Source organism: Dermacentor albipictus, chromosome 3 (assembly GCF_038994185.2).
Source record: "Dermacentor albipictus isolate Rhodes 1998 colony chromosome 3, USDA_Dalb.pri_finalv2, whole genome shotgun sequence".
NCBI classification, from domain to species: Eukaryota; Metazoa; Arthropoda; class Arachnida; order Ixodida; family Ixodidae; genus Dermacentor; species Dermacentor albipictus.
In genome coordinates this window covers 113,352,985-113,367,996 of record NC_091823.1, presented here as the reverse complement: position 1 = coordinate 113,367,996, position 15,012 = coordinate 113,352,985, and the positions used below count along the sequence as shown (strand labels likewise).

General features: G+C 48.1%; 2 protein-coding genes and 1 non-coding gene across 4 annotated transcripts in view; 2 read left to right on the top strand and 1 right to left on the bottom strand.

Moving 5' to 3' along the window:
- Orp8 (Oxysterol-binding protein-related protein 8) overlaps positions 1-13,723 on the bottom strand; it is a 140,530-nt gene extending 126,807 nt beyond the window's left edge. The window contains exons 1-2 of one of the 2 annotated variants that reach the window (XM_070535955.1): positions 13,555-13,723; positions 12,955-12,994 (exon numbers count right to left, since the gene is read on the bottom strand). In XM_070535955.1, coding sequence (XP_070392056.1) covers positions 12,955-12,994; positions 13,555-13,566 — 52 coding nt within the window. In that variant the 5' untranslated portion in view covers positions 13,567-13,723. The remainder of the gene's footprint in view (positions 1-12,954; positions 12,995-13,554) is intronic. The other variant, XM_070535954.1, reaches the window with a different exon arrangement.
- TRNAS-GGA (transfer RNA serine (anticodon GGA)) lies at positions 8,585-8,658 on the top strand. The gene has a single exon. It is a non-coding gene; the product is annotated as a tRNA-Ser (tRNA).
- Positions 13,724-13,912: 189 nt separating the features above from the next.
- Vps25 (vacuolar protein sorting 25) lies at positions 13,913-14,944 on the top strand. Its single transcript, XM_070535953.1, has one exon. It carries the CDS (start codon positions 14,043-14,045, stop codon positions 14,571-14,573), a length of 531 nt encoding a protein of 176 aa, XP_070392054.1. The 5' UTR covers positions 13,913-14,042; the 3' UTR covers positions 14,574-14,944.
- The last annotated feature ends 68 nt before the right edge of the window (positions 14,945-15,012 follow it).

Below are 15,012 nucleotides of genomic sequence, written 5' to 3'. Positions count from 1 at the left end.
CGATCGCAAGAGACTCTCGTTACTGATTGGCTAACACGCGCACTGCCTCCTCCGCTGCAGTGCACAAAGTTGGGGAGGCGTACGTAGTGCGCATGAGAGCTTCGTGGCCTTATTCTGTATTCTGCGATTGACGAAAGCTTTCTTTTTTTATGTTTTTCAACGCCACGCGAGTGTTGTAAAAATAAACAACGAAATACGAGAGCCCACGCAGTCCGTAATCGAGACGCGGGCACACTGGCGGTTGCGACATAAGCCTCGCGGAAACCCGAGCTCCTCCGCAGCATGTGGACGTGAAGAAAAAGAAAAAAAAAAGAATTGTCGCCGAGGGCCCGGATATAGCCGCGCAGTGCCGGAAGCATCGGACTCACTACAGTGTAACGAGATGTGACGCAGCCAGCGCGGTGGGGGCAATATAGAGCGCGCTAGCTGTCTCTGGAATTCCCCTTCGCGCATGCGCCGTTCGTTGTGCGTGCGTGCGTGTGTGTGTGTGTGTGTTGGGGGGGGGGGGTGATGGTACCTTGAAGTGGAGCGGCGACGTGACTCAATTCAGAAATTGCCGCCCAAGCACACACGGGACGACGACATGTAGAGAGAAGAACGAGGTGGGCGTGTAGGAGCGTGTTACGTATCGTCGTGCATACAACAGGCGATCGCGCTGGCCCGGCCGCTCTCGAGAAGCTATCGACCAATCACGCTTAGTATTCCTCTGCAGGGTACCCGCCCTCGTGACGCTACAGCAGCATCGTTCGGTGTACTTTACATATGGGTGGCCCTGACGTGACGATGTGGCTTGCGCGCGGAACAGGACAACCTTTCTTTCTTTCTTTTTTTTTAGCGAACGGTAATTAATGATGGCAGCGATAAGGCCTGAGTATTTATTCCAGACATGCATTCGCTTAATAAAAAGAAAGAACGACAGTGTGCAGCGGCTTTCCCCTAAATATACATAGGTACACACAAAATAATCAGTATGGACACGCATGAAACATCATCTGACATAACCATTCTTATAAGAGAGACACATTACAGCATGAGCAGTAAGTAAAGTAAATGTAATAATGTCAGGTTAAACGTTTGAAATATACAACTTTAGAAGTATAGCAAGGCCACGTACAAAAAATAAATTACTATACATGCGTTTAAGCGAATTCAGGGAGTTTTCGAACCAAACTTGTTTATTAACGAGGGCAATGTATACTTACCTTAGGGTCTGTACACCACACTTTGCTCGTAAGCGCGGCACTGACCGGTATCCGTGGTGTTTTGTTGGGTATATATACAGTAGCGAGTGTTAGTGTGAAGGTGAGCAATACCAGATAGATATCATATATAACCACGCTCAATCAGCGATTGATATGGCTGTAAAAAGGCGGAAATCATACACATCGGATGAAATGCACGATTCGATAAGCAAAAGGTCAGAGGTTGGGAAGGTGTAGTGAAAGGAACGTTTGCAACTACTACTAAGCATTTCTTTTTCTTCTGGTATACTATAGCAGTATACCCCATACCACGACACAGTATTTGACTCCAAACTCGAGCAGTGCTCAACGTACGTAAGCTTTGTGTTTCTACAATACAAATATTGAAAATTTCTCAACGTCTCAATTACACGGAAGTAAGCTTTGAAGTGACGATGATAATGACGCAGACCACGACCGCATATAACGAACGATGTCATCGGGCACAACCACAACGAGAATGAAAAACCCTTTCCTCACGAAAAGTTTGCAAAACATGATTACATGAGGAAACATTGTAAGCTTTTTCCGAATGTTTATCAGGTGTTCATCACCAAAATAGTAATTTTGCGCGAAGGTGCATTTATACAGAATTTGCAAACAACGCCAGAACTGTCACCAAGAGAACAAACGACACGCGCACTTCCTGCCGTTCTACAGCGTTGTTCGCAATAGTAAATGTCCTCGCATACCAACAAGCCCGGCTATAGCCACGATTTTCAATTGTATTTATGTAGTTGATCATTTATCGGGGAGTAAAAGAATAGTAAATAAATCCCAGCGTTCCAAGCTATAAGCAAAGACTCCACCCTCCCCCCCCCCCCCCAAACTGGGGCCTGTTTCGATAACTTTTCCTACGCCAAAACACCTTAATTAATTACGAGAAAAATTCGAAAATACTTCGAAAAAAAAAAACACGCCAATTGTGTATACTGCTGGAGCAGAGGTACACCGGCGCGCGAAATCCCAGAAAAGCAAGAGGGGGGGAGGGGGGGAGGGGGGACTTGGGCCTTCCAGCTTTTCTCTCCACACAAAGTACGAAAACAAGGCTTTCAAGAGAATAACTTCAGTCTAGATTGATGTGTGCAGGTGATCTTTAACGCCCCCTTTAGGGATGCCTAAACGCGAGCACCTTAACGCTTCCACGTGGCATTGCGCAATAACCATTGTCGGCACGAGCACCCGTGGAGTGTCCAGTTCTAATCGGCAACTACGCCGAATATACTGCGAACGGAGATGTGAAGTCCATTTTTTTGCGATGTTTTATTGAATGCATACCAGCGCCATGCAGCAATCGGCTTGCATACATATTCCGTCAAACCTCCAATTACGCAATAGAAAACTTGAGATAGTCGGCGTTATACCCCGCGTCTTTCTTTTCTTTATTTTTTTTCTTTAGCTGTCCCAACATTTTGAGCCGTCTGAATATGAGAGGGAAAAACAATTGGTTCCCCTCCCGCGATGCGCAGGAGTCCTGCAGCTCAAGAAACAGCTTCGAAGAGTAAGGCTATGTTATCCGAATACTCCTTTGTGATTTCAACTTTAGGCTCTTCTATGTACAATTCCAAAGCTGGCTTCACGAAGTAAGCTGCCTCTGCGTTTCTGACTTTACGCTCGACGTTTTCTGTGCCGCTGCTCACAACGTTTGCGGTGTGCGCTTTAACTGCCCGTTGCCAAATGGTTATTTTTATTGTGGCAGCAATTATAATTAAGGGCACTCCGGGCGAATTCCCGTCGTCGGCATTGGTGTAGTGTGTGTGCGTGTGTGTGTGTGTGTGTGTGTGTGTAATCTTGTGGACGTAAGATTGCGTCAAATTGCGTATTATTTGTGTCATCCACGTGCTTCCAGCACGCCGCGACGTGCTATAGTCATGGTCGCGAACGCGTACCCTGCACTGCAGCCGCCGGTAGCAGAAACGTGGCGCGCCGTTTGTTCGGCGGTAAATTCAGGCTCGAATTTGCGACGTATTCCAAGGGAGTAACGACGTCGTACCTTACGGCACAAAAAGAATGAGACTTTCTAGCGTGCACCTAACACATACCTTCTCTCACACATGGCGCGCAGCCACCTTCCGCAATCGGCCGCCGGTGACACGGATCTCGAGTGGGGGACTGCACGCATGCATGTGTAACGTCACCGTGCAAGGACGCGCCCGCCGATAGCCGCCAAGCGTCGAACATCTAATCTCCCCACAAGAAACGAAGCATGCGTTTCACCTACGAGAGCCCACAGCTGACCGAGAAAAAAAAAAAGTGCCAAGAGAAAGGGTTGCCTCGAGGTGCACGAAATGCGCGGGTCACCATGTCCTGCTTAGAAACATTGGTGCCACCATACGTTGAACGGTAAGAGGCATATAAAAAGGGAAAATGAGACATCCACCAGTTCGTAGCAATTGCTACAAAGGAAACCCATACGGATGGATGGATGTTATGAGCGTCCCCTTTGGAACGGGGCGGTGGCTTGCGCCACCAAGCTCTTGCTACTATGCTGCCTAATATCCTACATAGGTTAACCAATGAAAAAAAAAAAAAAAAACACTATGAACTACCACGTCCAAATTTTCTGATACCCTATTGCGAACTGTGCTTTTGTACGTCTCCGTCCTTTGTCGTTTCCCTACTTTTCTTCCACCAATCCTCCAATCGCCTCTTACTGATGTCTATTGCGGACCTGTTTGCTTTACCACAGCTCCCGCTGAACCCAAGGGCTTCAAGGAGGCCAGTGGTGCCTAAATCGACCGCTGGATAGACGTCTTCACATTCTAATAAAATATGCTCCGTCGTTTCCCTAGCTTTACCGCAGCAAGCACATGCTTCTTCTTCCTTCTTATATCTCGCTTTATAGGTGCGCGTTCTAAGGCATCCCGATCTCGCTTCGAAAAGTAATGAGCTTCCCTTTGAGTTATCATAAATGGTTTCTTTCCTAATTTCGTTTTTTTTCCCTTAAGTAGTTACTCATGGCAGGTTTCTTTTCCATTGCCGCCACCCATGAGATTAATTCAGCTTCTCTGACTTTCCGCTTGACCTTCTTTGTTGCTGTGTTGCCCACCCCACAGGCCGCATACTTGCTGGTAAGCTTCCTAGTTCTTTTCCTCCACTGTGAATCAATGTTTTGCCTGTGCAGATACCTGAACACTCTCCCAGCCCATTTACTTTCCTCCATATTCCTCAGCCGTTCTTCATACTCAATTTTACTGCGAGCTTCCCTCACTTCAAAACTAGTCCAGCCCATATCCCCTTGCACAGCTTCATTTGTAGTCTTCCCGTGTGCGCCCAATGCGAGGCGACCCACTGACCTTTGGTTCCCGTCGAGTCCTGATTGTACCCCTGATTTAAAGCAAACAACCGCATTTCCAAAAGTAAGTCCTGGAACCATTACCCCTTTCCACATACCTCGGAGGACCTCGTACCTATTGTATCCCCATAGCGCTCTGTGCTTCATTATAGCTGCATTTCTCTTCCCCTTGGCTGTTATGGTCTTTTCCTGTGTTTCCATATATCCGTTGCCTTCGTTTATCCATATACCAAGGTATTTATATTCTGTTACCCGAGGTATTTCTTGGCCCTGTATCTCCACTGTCTGTTCACTGTTTTCATTGAATACAATAACACCTGATTTTCTAACACTAAATTTCAAACCTAAATTGCTGCCTTCCTGTCCACAGATATTAGCCAGACGTTGCAAATCACTTTGCTTGTTTGCGAGCAACACAATGTCGTCCGCATAAAATAGACCTGGGAGTTGCTGCTCTATTACTGTACCTGCCTGTTTGTATGAGAGATTAAACCCGATATTACTTCCTTCTAGCGGCCTCTCCACCCGCACCATGTACATCATAAACAGCAGCGGGGATAAAGGGCACCCCTGCCTCAGTCCCTTGTTGATATGAACTTTCTCCGCGCTCCTCATCCCTTCCCATTCAACGCAAACAGTATTTTCTAGGTAAATGTCTCTCAAAAGCTGTATACAATCGTTACCTAAGCCTTCCCCTTCCAGAATATCCCACAAAATGCTGCGGTCTACGTTGTCGTATGCTCCTGTAATGTCCAAAAAGGCCACATACAACGGTCTGCTTTCTGCTTTTGATATTTCAATACACTGAGTAAGAACAAACAAGTTATCATCCAAACGCCTACCTATTCTAAAGCCATTCTGAAGCTCTCCCAAAATGCCATTATTTTCTGCCCATGCTTTAAGCTTTAATTTGATTGCCTGCATTGCTAGCCTGTATATTACCGATGTAATGGTCAACGATCTATACGAGTGAATTCTGTCTTTCTCCCCCTTACCTTTATAAATTAAATTCATTCTACTTTGTCGCCAACTGTCTGGTATTCGTCTATCTTTTAATGTTTTTTCAACTGCTTTCACGAGAGCTTCCTTACTTTTTGGTCCCAGTTCATTTATCAGCCTAACGGGAACCTCGTCTAGCCCTGTGGCTGTGCGCTTAGGAATTTTCTCTTCCGCTTTCTTCCACTTTAAATTTGTAAGCACTAGCTCCTTTCCCCCTTGGGTCTCTTTCATGCTTTTTTTTTTCTTCAAATACAACCTCGTCCTTGCATTGGAAAGATTCGGCTGTTACTTTTTGGATGTAATTTATTGCTGCTTCTCCTTGCAGTCTGTTTTCATCTTCGTCTAGGATATGTTGTTGTATTGTTGTTGACTTCCTGCCTAATAATTTCATGTGATTCCAAAATATTCTAGGTGCGGCCTTCTTTTTATCACGTCTTTCTGACAACCAACTTTCACTTTCACCTTTTAAGTTTGCTTGCACCAGTATTTGAACCATAGACTTTTTCTCCCGGTATATTTCCCATTTACTGGTTACTTCATCCTGTGGCAACTGCGCCTTCTTTGCCTGCCTGTGCTCTCGAGATGCTTTCTGTCGTTCGGCGATCGCTTCTCGTATCTCCTTGTTCCACCAGCTTTTCGGTTTCTTTTTTCCTTTCCAATGAACATGTTGTTTCTCTTTCCGTATTTCTGTCGTTACTACACTTAGAAGCTCACCATATTCCCACCCCTTACTTGGCGACTTGCCAATTTCTTCTTCAACTCTAGTGACTATATTTGCTATTTGTTCAGCGTTCAAATTTGGACTGGCCATTGTGCTTTCCTTGCTCTCTTTCCCAACTACATATCCTATTTTCAAAATGATGCGTTTATGGTCACTCCCCATGCTGCAAAACCCTTCCTCATCGATGACCATTTCTCTCAACTTATCATGAATTCCTTCTGTCATCAGACAGTAATCAAGGGTCGATTGCCGGTTTCCCACTTCCCACGTGATCTGTCCTTCACACTTAGGCCCTGTATTCACGATCACGAGGTTATGTTGCTCGCAAAGGTCTAGCATTGACTTCCCGTTATTGTCGGTATAGCCATCTAAATCCTGTATGTGGGCATTCATGTCACCCAATAGGACTATCTCAGCACCATTCCCGAAACCCCTAATATCAGCGCTTATGCATTCCACTAACTCTTTATTCTTCTCTGTGCAATTTATTCCGGTCCACAAATACGTAACTCCAAGCCAAGTTTCTTTCCCACTCATTGTACCTGATAACCAAAGATGCTCTTGACATTGTGAATTTACTCTTTTCCATTTGGCTCCCTGATGGATGAGCATTCCGACTCCCCCTCCCTTTCTTTCCGACTTAGTTCTGTTGCACCCTTCCCATACATAATTCTCAATAACTGGCGGCTCTTCTGAGTCTCTAAGGTGCGTTTCTGTAACCGCATACACCCCTATTTGTTCTTTATGTAACTACTCCTCAATATCTGCCCACTTTTCCTTTCTTCTGCCGCCCTGCAAGTTTATGTAGCCTATTGCATGGCGAGCTCTTGTTCTTGCTTTCCTCCTTTTTCTCTTATCGACGGCGATGCTCTTCTGATGTTCCCTAGGGAACCTTCTTTATTACTACCTACTCTGACCTCCTGAGCGCCCGCGGGCCCCCTAAAAAAGCAACAGCGCGACCCCCAAGTCGCCAGCCCACTTCTCGTGCTAGCCTGTAATTGAAGTGGATCCCATCTCGTTTAAAACCACCACAACTTCTCACTTCCCTGTTTACTTCGACAACCTCGAAGCCTTTCTCTCGGCTCATTTTCCATATTGCCTCATTGGCAGCCATTACGGCTCTTTGTACGTGACTGTCACGCACAGGCACCTCCGGCACCGTGCACACCACGATCTGCACCTGAGGGGATAGCTCGCGCAAGTCGCTCACCCCCTTCGCCAAGCGCTGGGCTAGTCCTGGCCCTTTCCTGTTCCGGACGTCATTTAGCCCACCTGCTACTACGACAAGGTTGCGCACGTGGGCATTTTCCGTGAGCTTTTCTTTTGCTCGCTCCATGATAGAACCCAGTGTCTGCCCTGGAAATGTCCCTACCGCCACTCTTTTGTCGCCTTTCACCCTCTCCACAATTGCTTTTGAGCACCCAGCCATGTTTGAGTCGCCAGCGATAATCACCCTTTCACTCTCTCCTACCTCTCCCTGCTTCCCGGCTTCCTGTGGCTGCAGCGTCGCCTCACTCGGGGCGTATTGCGCTGCTTCGCCTATTCACCGGCGGCGAGCTGGCGACCGCTTGCTTTGGCTCCCTGCCTCCCACTTCGCCCTCGCTTTGGTGTCCTGACCCGACATTATCCGCTGCCCGAGTCTCAAGAGCGTCGAGCCGCCTTTGCAGTTCGGCGCTCCTTTCTTTCGCCTGCCCAAGCTTGGTCACAGTCCTCACCAACTGCGCGGCCTGGGCCGCCTCCACCTTGACGAAATTTTCAACCTTCACCTGCAGTGCTACCCGCTTCTCCTGCTCCTCCCTCAGGTTTGCCTTAAGCTCTTCAAACTTAGCCGCCCAATTCCCTTCCAGTTTTCGGGCGGCTTCCCTGACGCCCTCGCACGACCTGCACGCGAAGCTAGACCCCACCGCTTCTGCTAAATTCTGGAATTCAGACTCGTCGAGGAAGCACCAGCGCAGGCACTCGTCGCACTGCACTTGCTCCCCGTCCCCCGCGGCCTTCACGTTTTTCGATTTCATCGCTAGGCCTACGTCCCTAGGCCCAACGAGCAAGTTCGCCAAATCACTCACGCAAACCCGACCTCGACCGCTATCCCAAACAAAAACAAAGAATTATCACTCCCTACTCCATGTAAGAATCCGAAGAGCTAGCTGAAAGAACTACCCCCTAGGCCTAACGGGGGAGCCGCCAGACCTAGACAAAGCCGGTACGTTTCCTACTCCTACTTCTTCTTCTCTCCACCTTGCGGGCTTCCGCAGAACTATTACGTCAAACTGTTTCCTTTGCCTCGTGTTGTTGACAAATTCGACGTCGCCCTGCCATCTGCTAGCCTCCTGGTTAGCTCAGATGGTAGAGCGGCTGCCCCGGAAAGGCGGTGGTCCCGGGTTCGAGTCCCGGACCAGGACGATTTTTTCACCTGTGAGGCTTTTCTTTCGAGGAATCCGTATGGGTTTCCTTTGTAGCAACTGCTACGAACTGGTGCATGTCTGATCTTCCCTTTATTAATTACTTCTCTCCACCTTGCGGGCTTCCGCAGAATTATTACGTCAGTAAGAGGCACATGTTCTGCCGTCAAACATACCTCCCGTACACTGGACACAAAAGCTATAACTCCGCGTTAATTCTTGCATTGAATTCGGCGAATCGGGTCAGCTAAAGGAACTGCGTGCAGTTATACAGTACATAATCGCCTGTATACATGTGCGCATCACGTAAAATTGGCGATCCAAAATGATAAAATGAGGTGTTTGGAATGAAGCCTCGGCTGCAGTGCAATCGCCGAGACAGGAACCGCAAACGCATTCTAGTCTGTAAGGAATCTGAATGCACAGCATAAGAGAACTTAGGTACTCAAACATTACGCCTATTCGCCCCTTGCACTTAAAGGGACACTAAAGGAAAACATTAAGCCAAGTTAAATGTAGTGCTCGAGAACGTCTAAGGCGTCAATATTATCGCGAATAGAGCTTCAGTAATCGAAATGAGGTAAGCGCAGGACACGGTCAGAGACTCGCCCAGGACATTCAAGTACTATAATCCGATGATGAAGGCACTCATAATTTTGTCACTGGCACGGAGCCACTCGTAATAAAAGAAAGATAATTGTATTGCCTTACAAGACCAAAGAAAATTCCACTTGTCCAGTTTTGATTTTTTAGGAAAGTAACTCATTGACGTTGCCCTTGACAACGACGCGGGCGGTCGAAATGTTTCGTTTTCTAAACTCTACGCCGCCCGCGCTTTCACGTTTCGTTATCGCGTAATGCTGCGCTGGTTTTGCTGGCTCGCCAAAATCCAAGAAACTGCAAGTAGCGGAGAATGCCACGTTCATGTGATGTCGCGGGATTTCCCAACGGTCCGAGATGAAAAATTGGTCTGATTGATACTGCTTACCCCCCCCCCCCGCCCCCCCAAAAAATGTCATAGAGCCCTTCTTTGCAGGTACATGCCACAAACAAAAAATAATAAAGGTGTAGCCTGTCTGACGCTTTCCAAACTGAATGGATGAATGCCTCATAGCCGGTACCACCTTTGAAGCAGCTGCAAAGTTATAAGGTAGCTATAAAATACGCCAGGTCATTTCTTCATTGAGAGAATGTAATCCACGAACTTTTTAGAAATCATACTGTACAGCTCTTTATTCTTGAAATATTTAAGATGCTTTCCCTAGAAGATTCCCTCATGGAACAGTACGGGCTCAGAATCGATCTCCAAATAACCCATGTTAATAACGACAGGTATCATGCAAGTCGCCACTAAATGAACATGGCGGGTATGGGCGTCTTGCGCTGGAGTTGGAGGTATAGTAGCGGCGCCTGGTGGCGGCGCGCGAAACGTTATCTGGGTAGTACCGGTTTGGCTAGTATTGAGCCCTGGCTGTGGCGATAAGCACGTTTCTAGCCCGAGTTTTTTGTCGATTCGCGCTTTTTACTGCCTTGTTGCGAGTGCGAAAAAGCTCGTCACTTCTCACAGACCACGCCGACCACGCTGCGAGCTCGCCGCAGCCTATAGTTTAAAGAAAACGGACTCTCCGTGTGCCGTGGGACGTAATTCTGGGAGCAGAAGGAATTGGCGACGCCGATCCGGAGAGACCTAGCTCCGCCTCGAAAAAGCGTCACCGTCGTTACTTCTGCGTCGTGGGCTGCCATGAACAAGAAGGTCTGAATCCCAACATCAGATTCTACCGTTTTCCTTCAAGGCATCACGAAGCGGAGCGTCGGGTGCGCTGTATAGCTGCAGTTCGTCGCGCTGAGTAAGCGAAACTTCGCGCCATGCTGACTGCTTCGCCTGTCTTGAAGCTTGCTTGATTATCTGCGTTCTAAATTTCGGTCTTTTGCACCTACAGTCCCGACAGCAGACCGACATAGCAGCAGGCATGGCTGGTAATTCACGATTCGAGACCCGGCCACAGCGACAATTAACAATTCGACCGATGCGAAGTGGTGAAGTGACCAGGTGTGTGCAAATGAGCACAAATGGTCGGGCTGATTCGGTGACAATTCACTATCCCACTACGAGCAGCACAGGTTAAGAGAGTTAAATGCGCTCATTCTTGACATCAAGACAACACGTTGAGGCAGCGTAGCAAGGTAATATTGATTGCAGCACGTCGATGTTCGAGCGCTGTCATTAAAAGCTAAATCAAGCGAGCAGCGCACGAGCTCGCGCTGCAGCGCGATTCGCACGTACTTTACTGCGAGCTACCCGCCGTGGTTGCCCAGTGGCTAAGGTGTTGGGCTGCTGAGCACGAGGTCGCGGGATCGAATCCCGGCCACGGCGGCCGCATTTCGATGGGGGCGAAATGCGAAAACACCCGTGTACTTAGATTTAGGTGCACGTTAAAGAACCCCAGGAGGTCGAAACTTCCGGAGTCCTCCACTACAGCGTGCCTCATAATCAGCATGTGGTTTTGGCACATAAAACCCCATAACGTAATGTAATGTTTACTGCGAGCTCATATGCATTGAATCAGTTATTTATCAGTTGCCAAAGGGACAGATGGCCGCTACTACAGTGCAGGCATAACTACTTGTCTAGCGGCATGCAGTCAACAAAGATTGCTGGAGGCCCGCCGTTTCGCGGCGCGTACCGTCGTGCGCTCGAGCAGTTCCGTACACATGATGTCTGCTTATCGCTGCTGTGAACTCATTTATAGCAAGCATTTCCTCGCGTTTGTGCGCCTGAATTTGACAGCGTGCAAACCTTACCTGAAGTTCAACGTCGTACGCGACTCGCTTCTCTTGCGATTGACACCGCGCTAAAACTTCGCCGCTTATTTCTTGAACGGCGTACATGAATTCGGCGTTGTATAATTTATTACCTTTACGCAGCGTACCACCCCTGAAAAAATCTTCGGCGTCCGATATTAGCTGCAAGCCGTGGTACAACAAAACCGAAAGTGGCGGGTCCATATTGTAAATGTGCTTTCCGAAGCAGACGACCTAGCTTGGTAGTACCCAGTTTAGGACAGAGGACGCTTTTTAGCCCCATTTCCGCAGCGCCCCCTGGGCAATGCAAGAGCCCCATAAGCACAGCCTAACCTAAAGTGATTGACAAAATGGCCCTGCAATTCCAGAAGGTTCCGTTTGGTCACACTGCGATGAAGGCTGTGGCTATGACATGAAGACTAACATGTATACAAGAAACGTAGGGCAAGAAAAGTGGAACCATTTTCTGTCAACAGAGGAAATTGTTTGCAGGGCCAGTGCTTTAAAGATAGTTGTAAGAGTTGTAAAGAAAATAAATAGTATCGCCAAACTCAGCAGCGGTAGCAGCACTTGCAGAAGTGTACGATATCAAGACGTAGAAATAAAGCGTTTAAACGCACCTTATGAAAATCACATGCACTAGGAAGATAGAATGTTTGAAAACATCATTGCACATAGTAATCACACTGGCAGTCACTGCTACAAATACAGTATCAAACAGTTTTTCATGAGCTAGACAATTATTGGTCCTAATTGTGTCCGGTAGCCGCAACTTTTATAAAAGAAGCATGAGCAATCCTCAAACGACGGATATGTTCATAGCAAAATCCTAAGTAAATTCAGCCGTTGATTCCAAGTGTTCAATCAACGCCTCCTTTATTATACTTAAATAAAGGAGGCGTTGGTTCAATGCATCACAACAGAGAGCACTGTGCCTGCACCAACTTTCTTTGACGCTTGTTGCGGTGAGCTGTAAATTTTATACAATACAAAAACCAACCTGGGTAGCTCTTTGATTATTCGCCACACAGAAACGACGGAATTTGCATGACAATATAAAGTGAACTATGTGCAAGCAAACTTCTGTGCCGAGTTCAGAGCTGGTGCGAAGCCTCATACACATGCACGTTCTGAGAAGTTCATAGCCCCCTAGTGACAGCTACAGCCACATTAAATTGAACGAGGAAGCCGTCCCACAACGTAGTGTCCACTAGTCCCCACCGTAGAACATGTTTTGAAGCATGCTCAATTAAAAAACACAACTTTTTAAAGGATTGGGAAATGATGAGGTGTGAGGACAGCAGATCTCGAGAACGAACAGCTGATGCTCATCAACTCTAGGTAGAAGCATCTGAACCGCGGAGCAGGCATTTCGGGCAGTGCGAGCCGGCGAGTTCTGCAAGTGAGCCCACAATCGGAAGCTACTAATGTAGCTGCCGCTTTCCTGAGCGCGAATTCGTCGTGCGAGAATATGCGCTCAAAGATCAGCCTTACCTCCGGACGCGCTGACAGGCCGGCCTTCTTTAAACTGATTCTGAAAGGGAAAGAAAGAGACGGAACAACACACAGAGTGAGAAAGTAGCGAACGAAATGCACCATGCGACACAGTTGGCTGCATCGGCGGCGACTCGCCGCCATCCAAGACAGACAGACCGCCTTCCTCATCGCGTACGGAGTTTCACGCGCGAACGGACGCCCGATCCGTAAATACACACCGGACAAGCGCTAGCAGTGTTACAGGTACACGGGTGATATATGGACAATCAATCGGAGAGAACCAGAGTCAAAGCACTCTTTTCTCCGAGCGAAAGAAACCCGGACGCAAGCGGTTCAACACAGCTGATCGATACCGCCACGATGTGGTAGCGTCTACCCGACGCCTTGCAATTTACACCGTAGGCCCTACTACTGGTCCCTACTGATCCGCAATAAAGGCTGCTCAAGTTCTAACCAAAGATATAAGAAGCCGACGGTGGTTTTTCAGAAAGCTCTTGCACAAACGCTCATTTCGCGGCAACGTCCGCGGCCTCAATAAGCACACGAGGGAGCAACGATGTAGCAGCGGCCAATCGATGCGGCGGCTTTGTATCTCACCGTTGAATCCATCACGCCTCTGTCATTACTTCTGAGACACGGACCAGAGTTCTATCGACGACAGACCAACTCTTGCTTTTCCGCGCACAGTCCAAAACCGCTGAAACCACGCCACTCCTCTTGAGTTCCTTCTTCAGCGACACCTGTTTAGCATGCACCGGCCGAGGCCAAGCGGAACAAGCAGGCGATGAAGTATTGCCGGTGACATCTGCGCGAAACTATCGCAGGGCCGCTTCAAGTACATAAATAATCTGCCGCTAATTTTACCTGCACAGTTTTACCGTATTTACGACTGATATAAAAAAAAATAAAAGCTCATTACAAAAAAAGCTCACACTGTGGTAACATCCAAGCTTAGAAAACATAGCCAATCCAGGCCAATCCGCGTACACGCCCCGCTCGTTCGAGACGGGTGTTTCTGCTGCTGCTTGGTGCTGACATTTATTTCCGTGGTGTTTGTTTGGGTCTTCAACGCAGGGCAGCCCGTCATGACGACCGATTTCGAATGGCCGTGGCAGTACAGCTTTCCGCCGTTCTTCACGCTCCAGCCGACGCTGGCGACGAGGGAGAAGCAGCTCGAGGCATGGAGCAATCTGATCCTGAACTACTACAGGGCTCACAAAGCCTACGTACTCGACGTCGCCGAAGCCCTCGCGTCGCCGCTGTTCCACAATAAGGACATCTCTCGAAAGCTGTCGGCGGACTCTCTCCAGGAGGTCCTCAAGTACATGAGTTCGCGAGGCCAGGTCGCCTGGACCGATAAGCAGCAGACGCGTTGCTACGTGTACTGGCGATCGCCCGAGGAGTGGGGAAAGCTGATCTACGACTGGGCGGACGCCACGGGACATTTGAACGCGGTATGCACCTTGTACGAGCTCGTGCAGGGAGACGATACGGCCGACACCGAGTTCGCTGGCCTCGACGTGGACCTGTTGCGGATATCCTTGCAAGCATTAGAAAAGCAAGGAAAAGCCGAGCTGATATCTTTCGATGGCAGCGAAGGCGTCAAGTTCTTTTAATTGATCTATTCTTCGCTGGACGTGAAGTGTCTGCGTGAGAACAGCGCCCGAGGCAAGACGCCGCATGCTTTTCGCCTACCGTGCCAGAGCCTACTTCGTCACTACCAATGTTGAAAAAGAAGCGATGTTATACCTCGGAAAAACGTTCCGTACTCGTGAGAGCACAAGTTCGTTGATCCCTATTTGAAATGGCTTGTGAATTTCATAGCAGCGCGAAGTGCGACATACACAAAGTGCAACACGTCTCGGGTTTAACGACTTTATTGTATTGACCGTAAAACAGTCTTATGGTTTTCTTGTGTGCGTTGTCATGTGCCTAATATGCCGCATGTAAAGTGCTGTATTGTACGAATAAAATTCAATTTACTGTGCCTCTATGTAATACACAAGGTCATGTAGTGTATTCACGCCTCTCATTATGCACAGTAATTAAAGGTTT

Coding starts and splice junctions, on each gene's coding strand:
- Vps25 (XM_070535953.1), top strand. CDS start 14,043: ATGACGACCGATTTCGAATGGCCGTGGCAGTACAGCTTTCCGCCGTTC.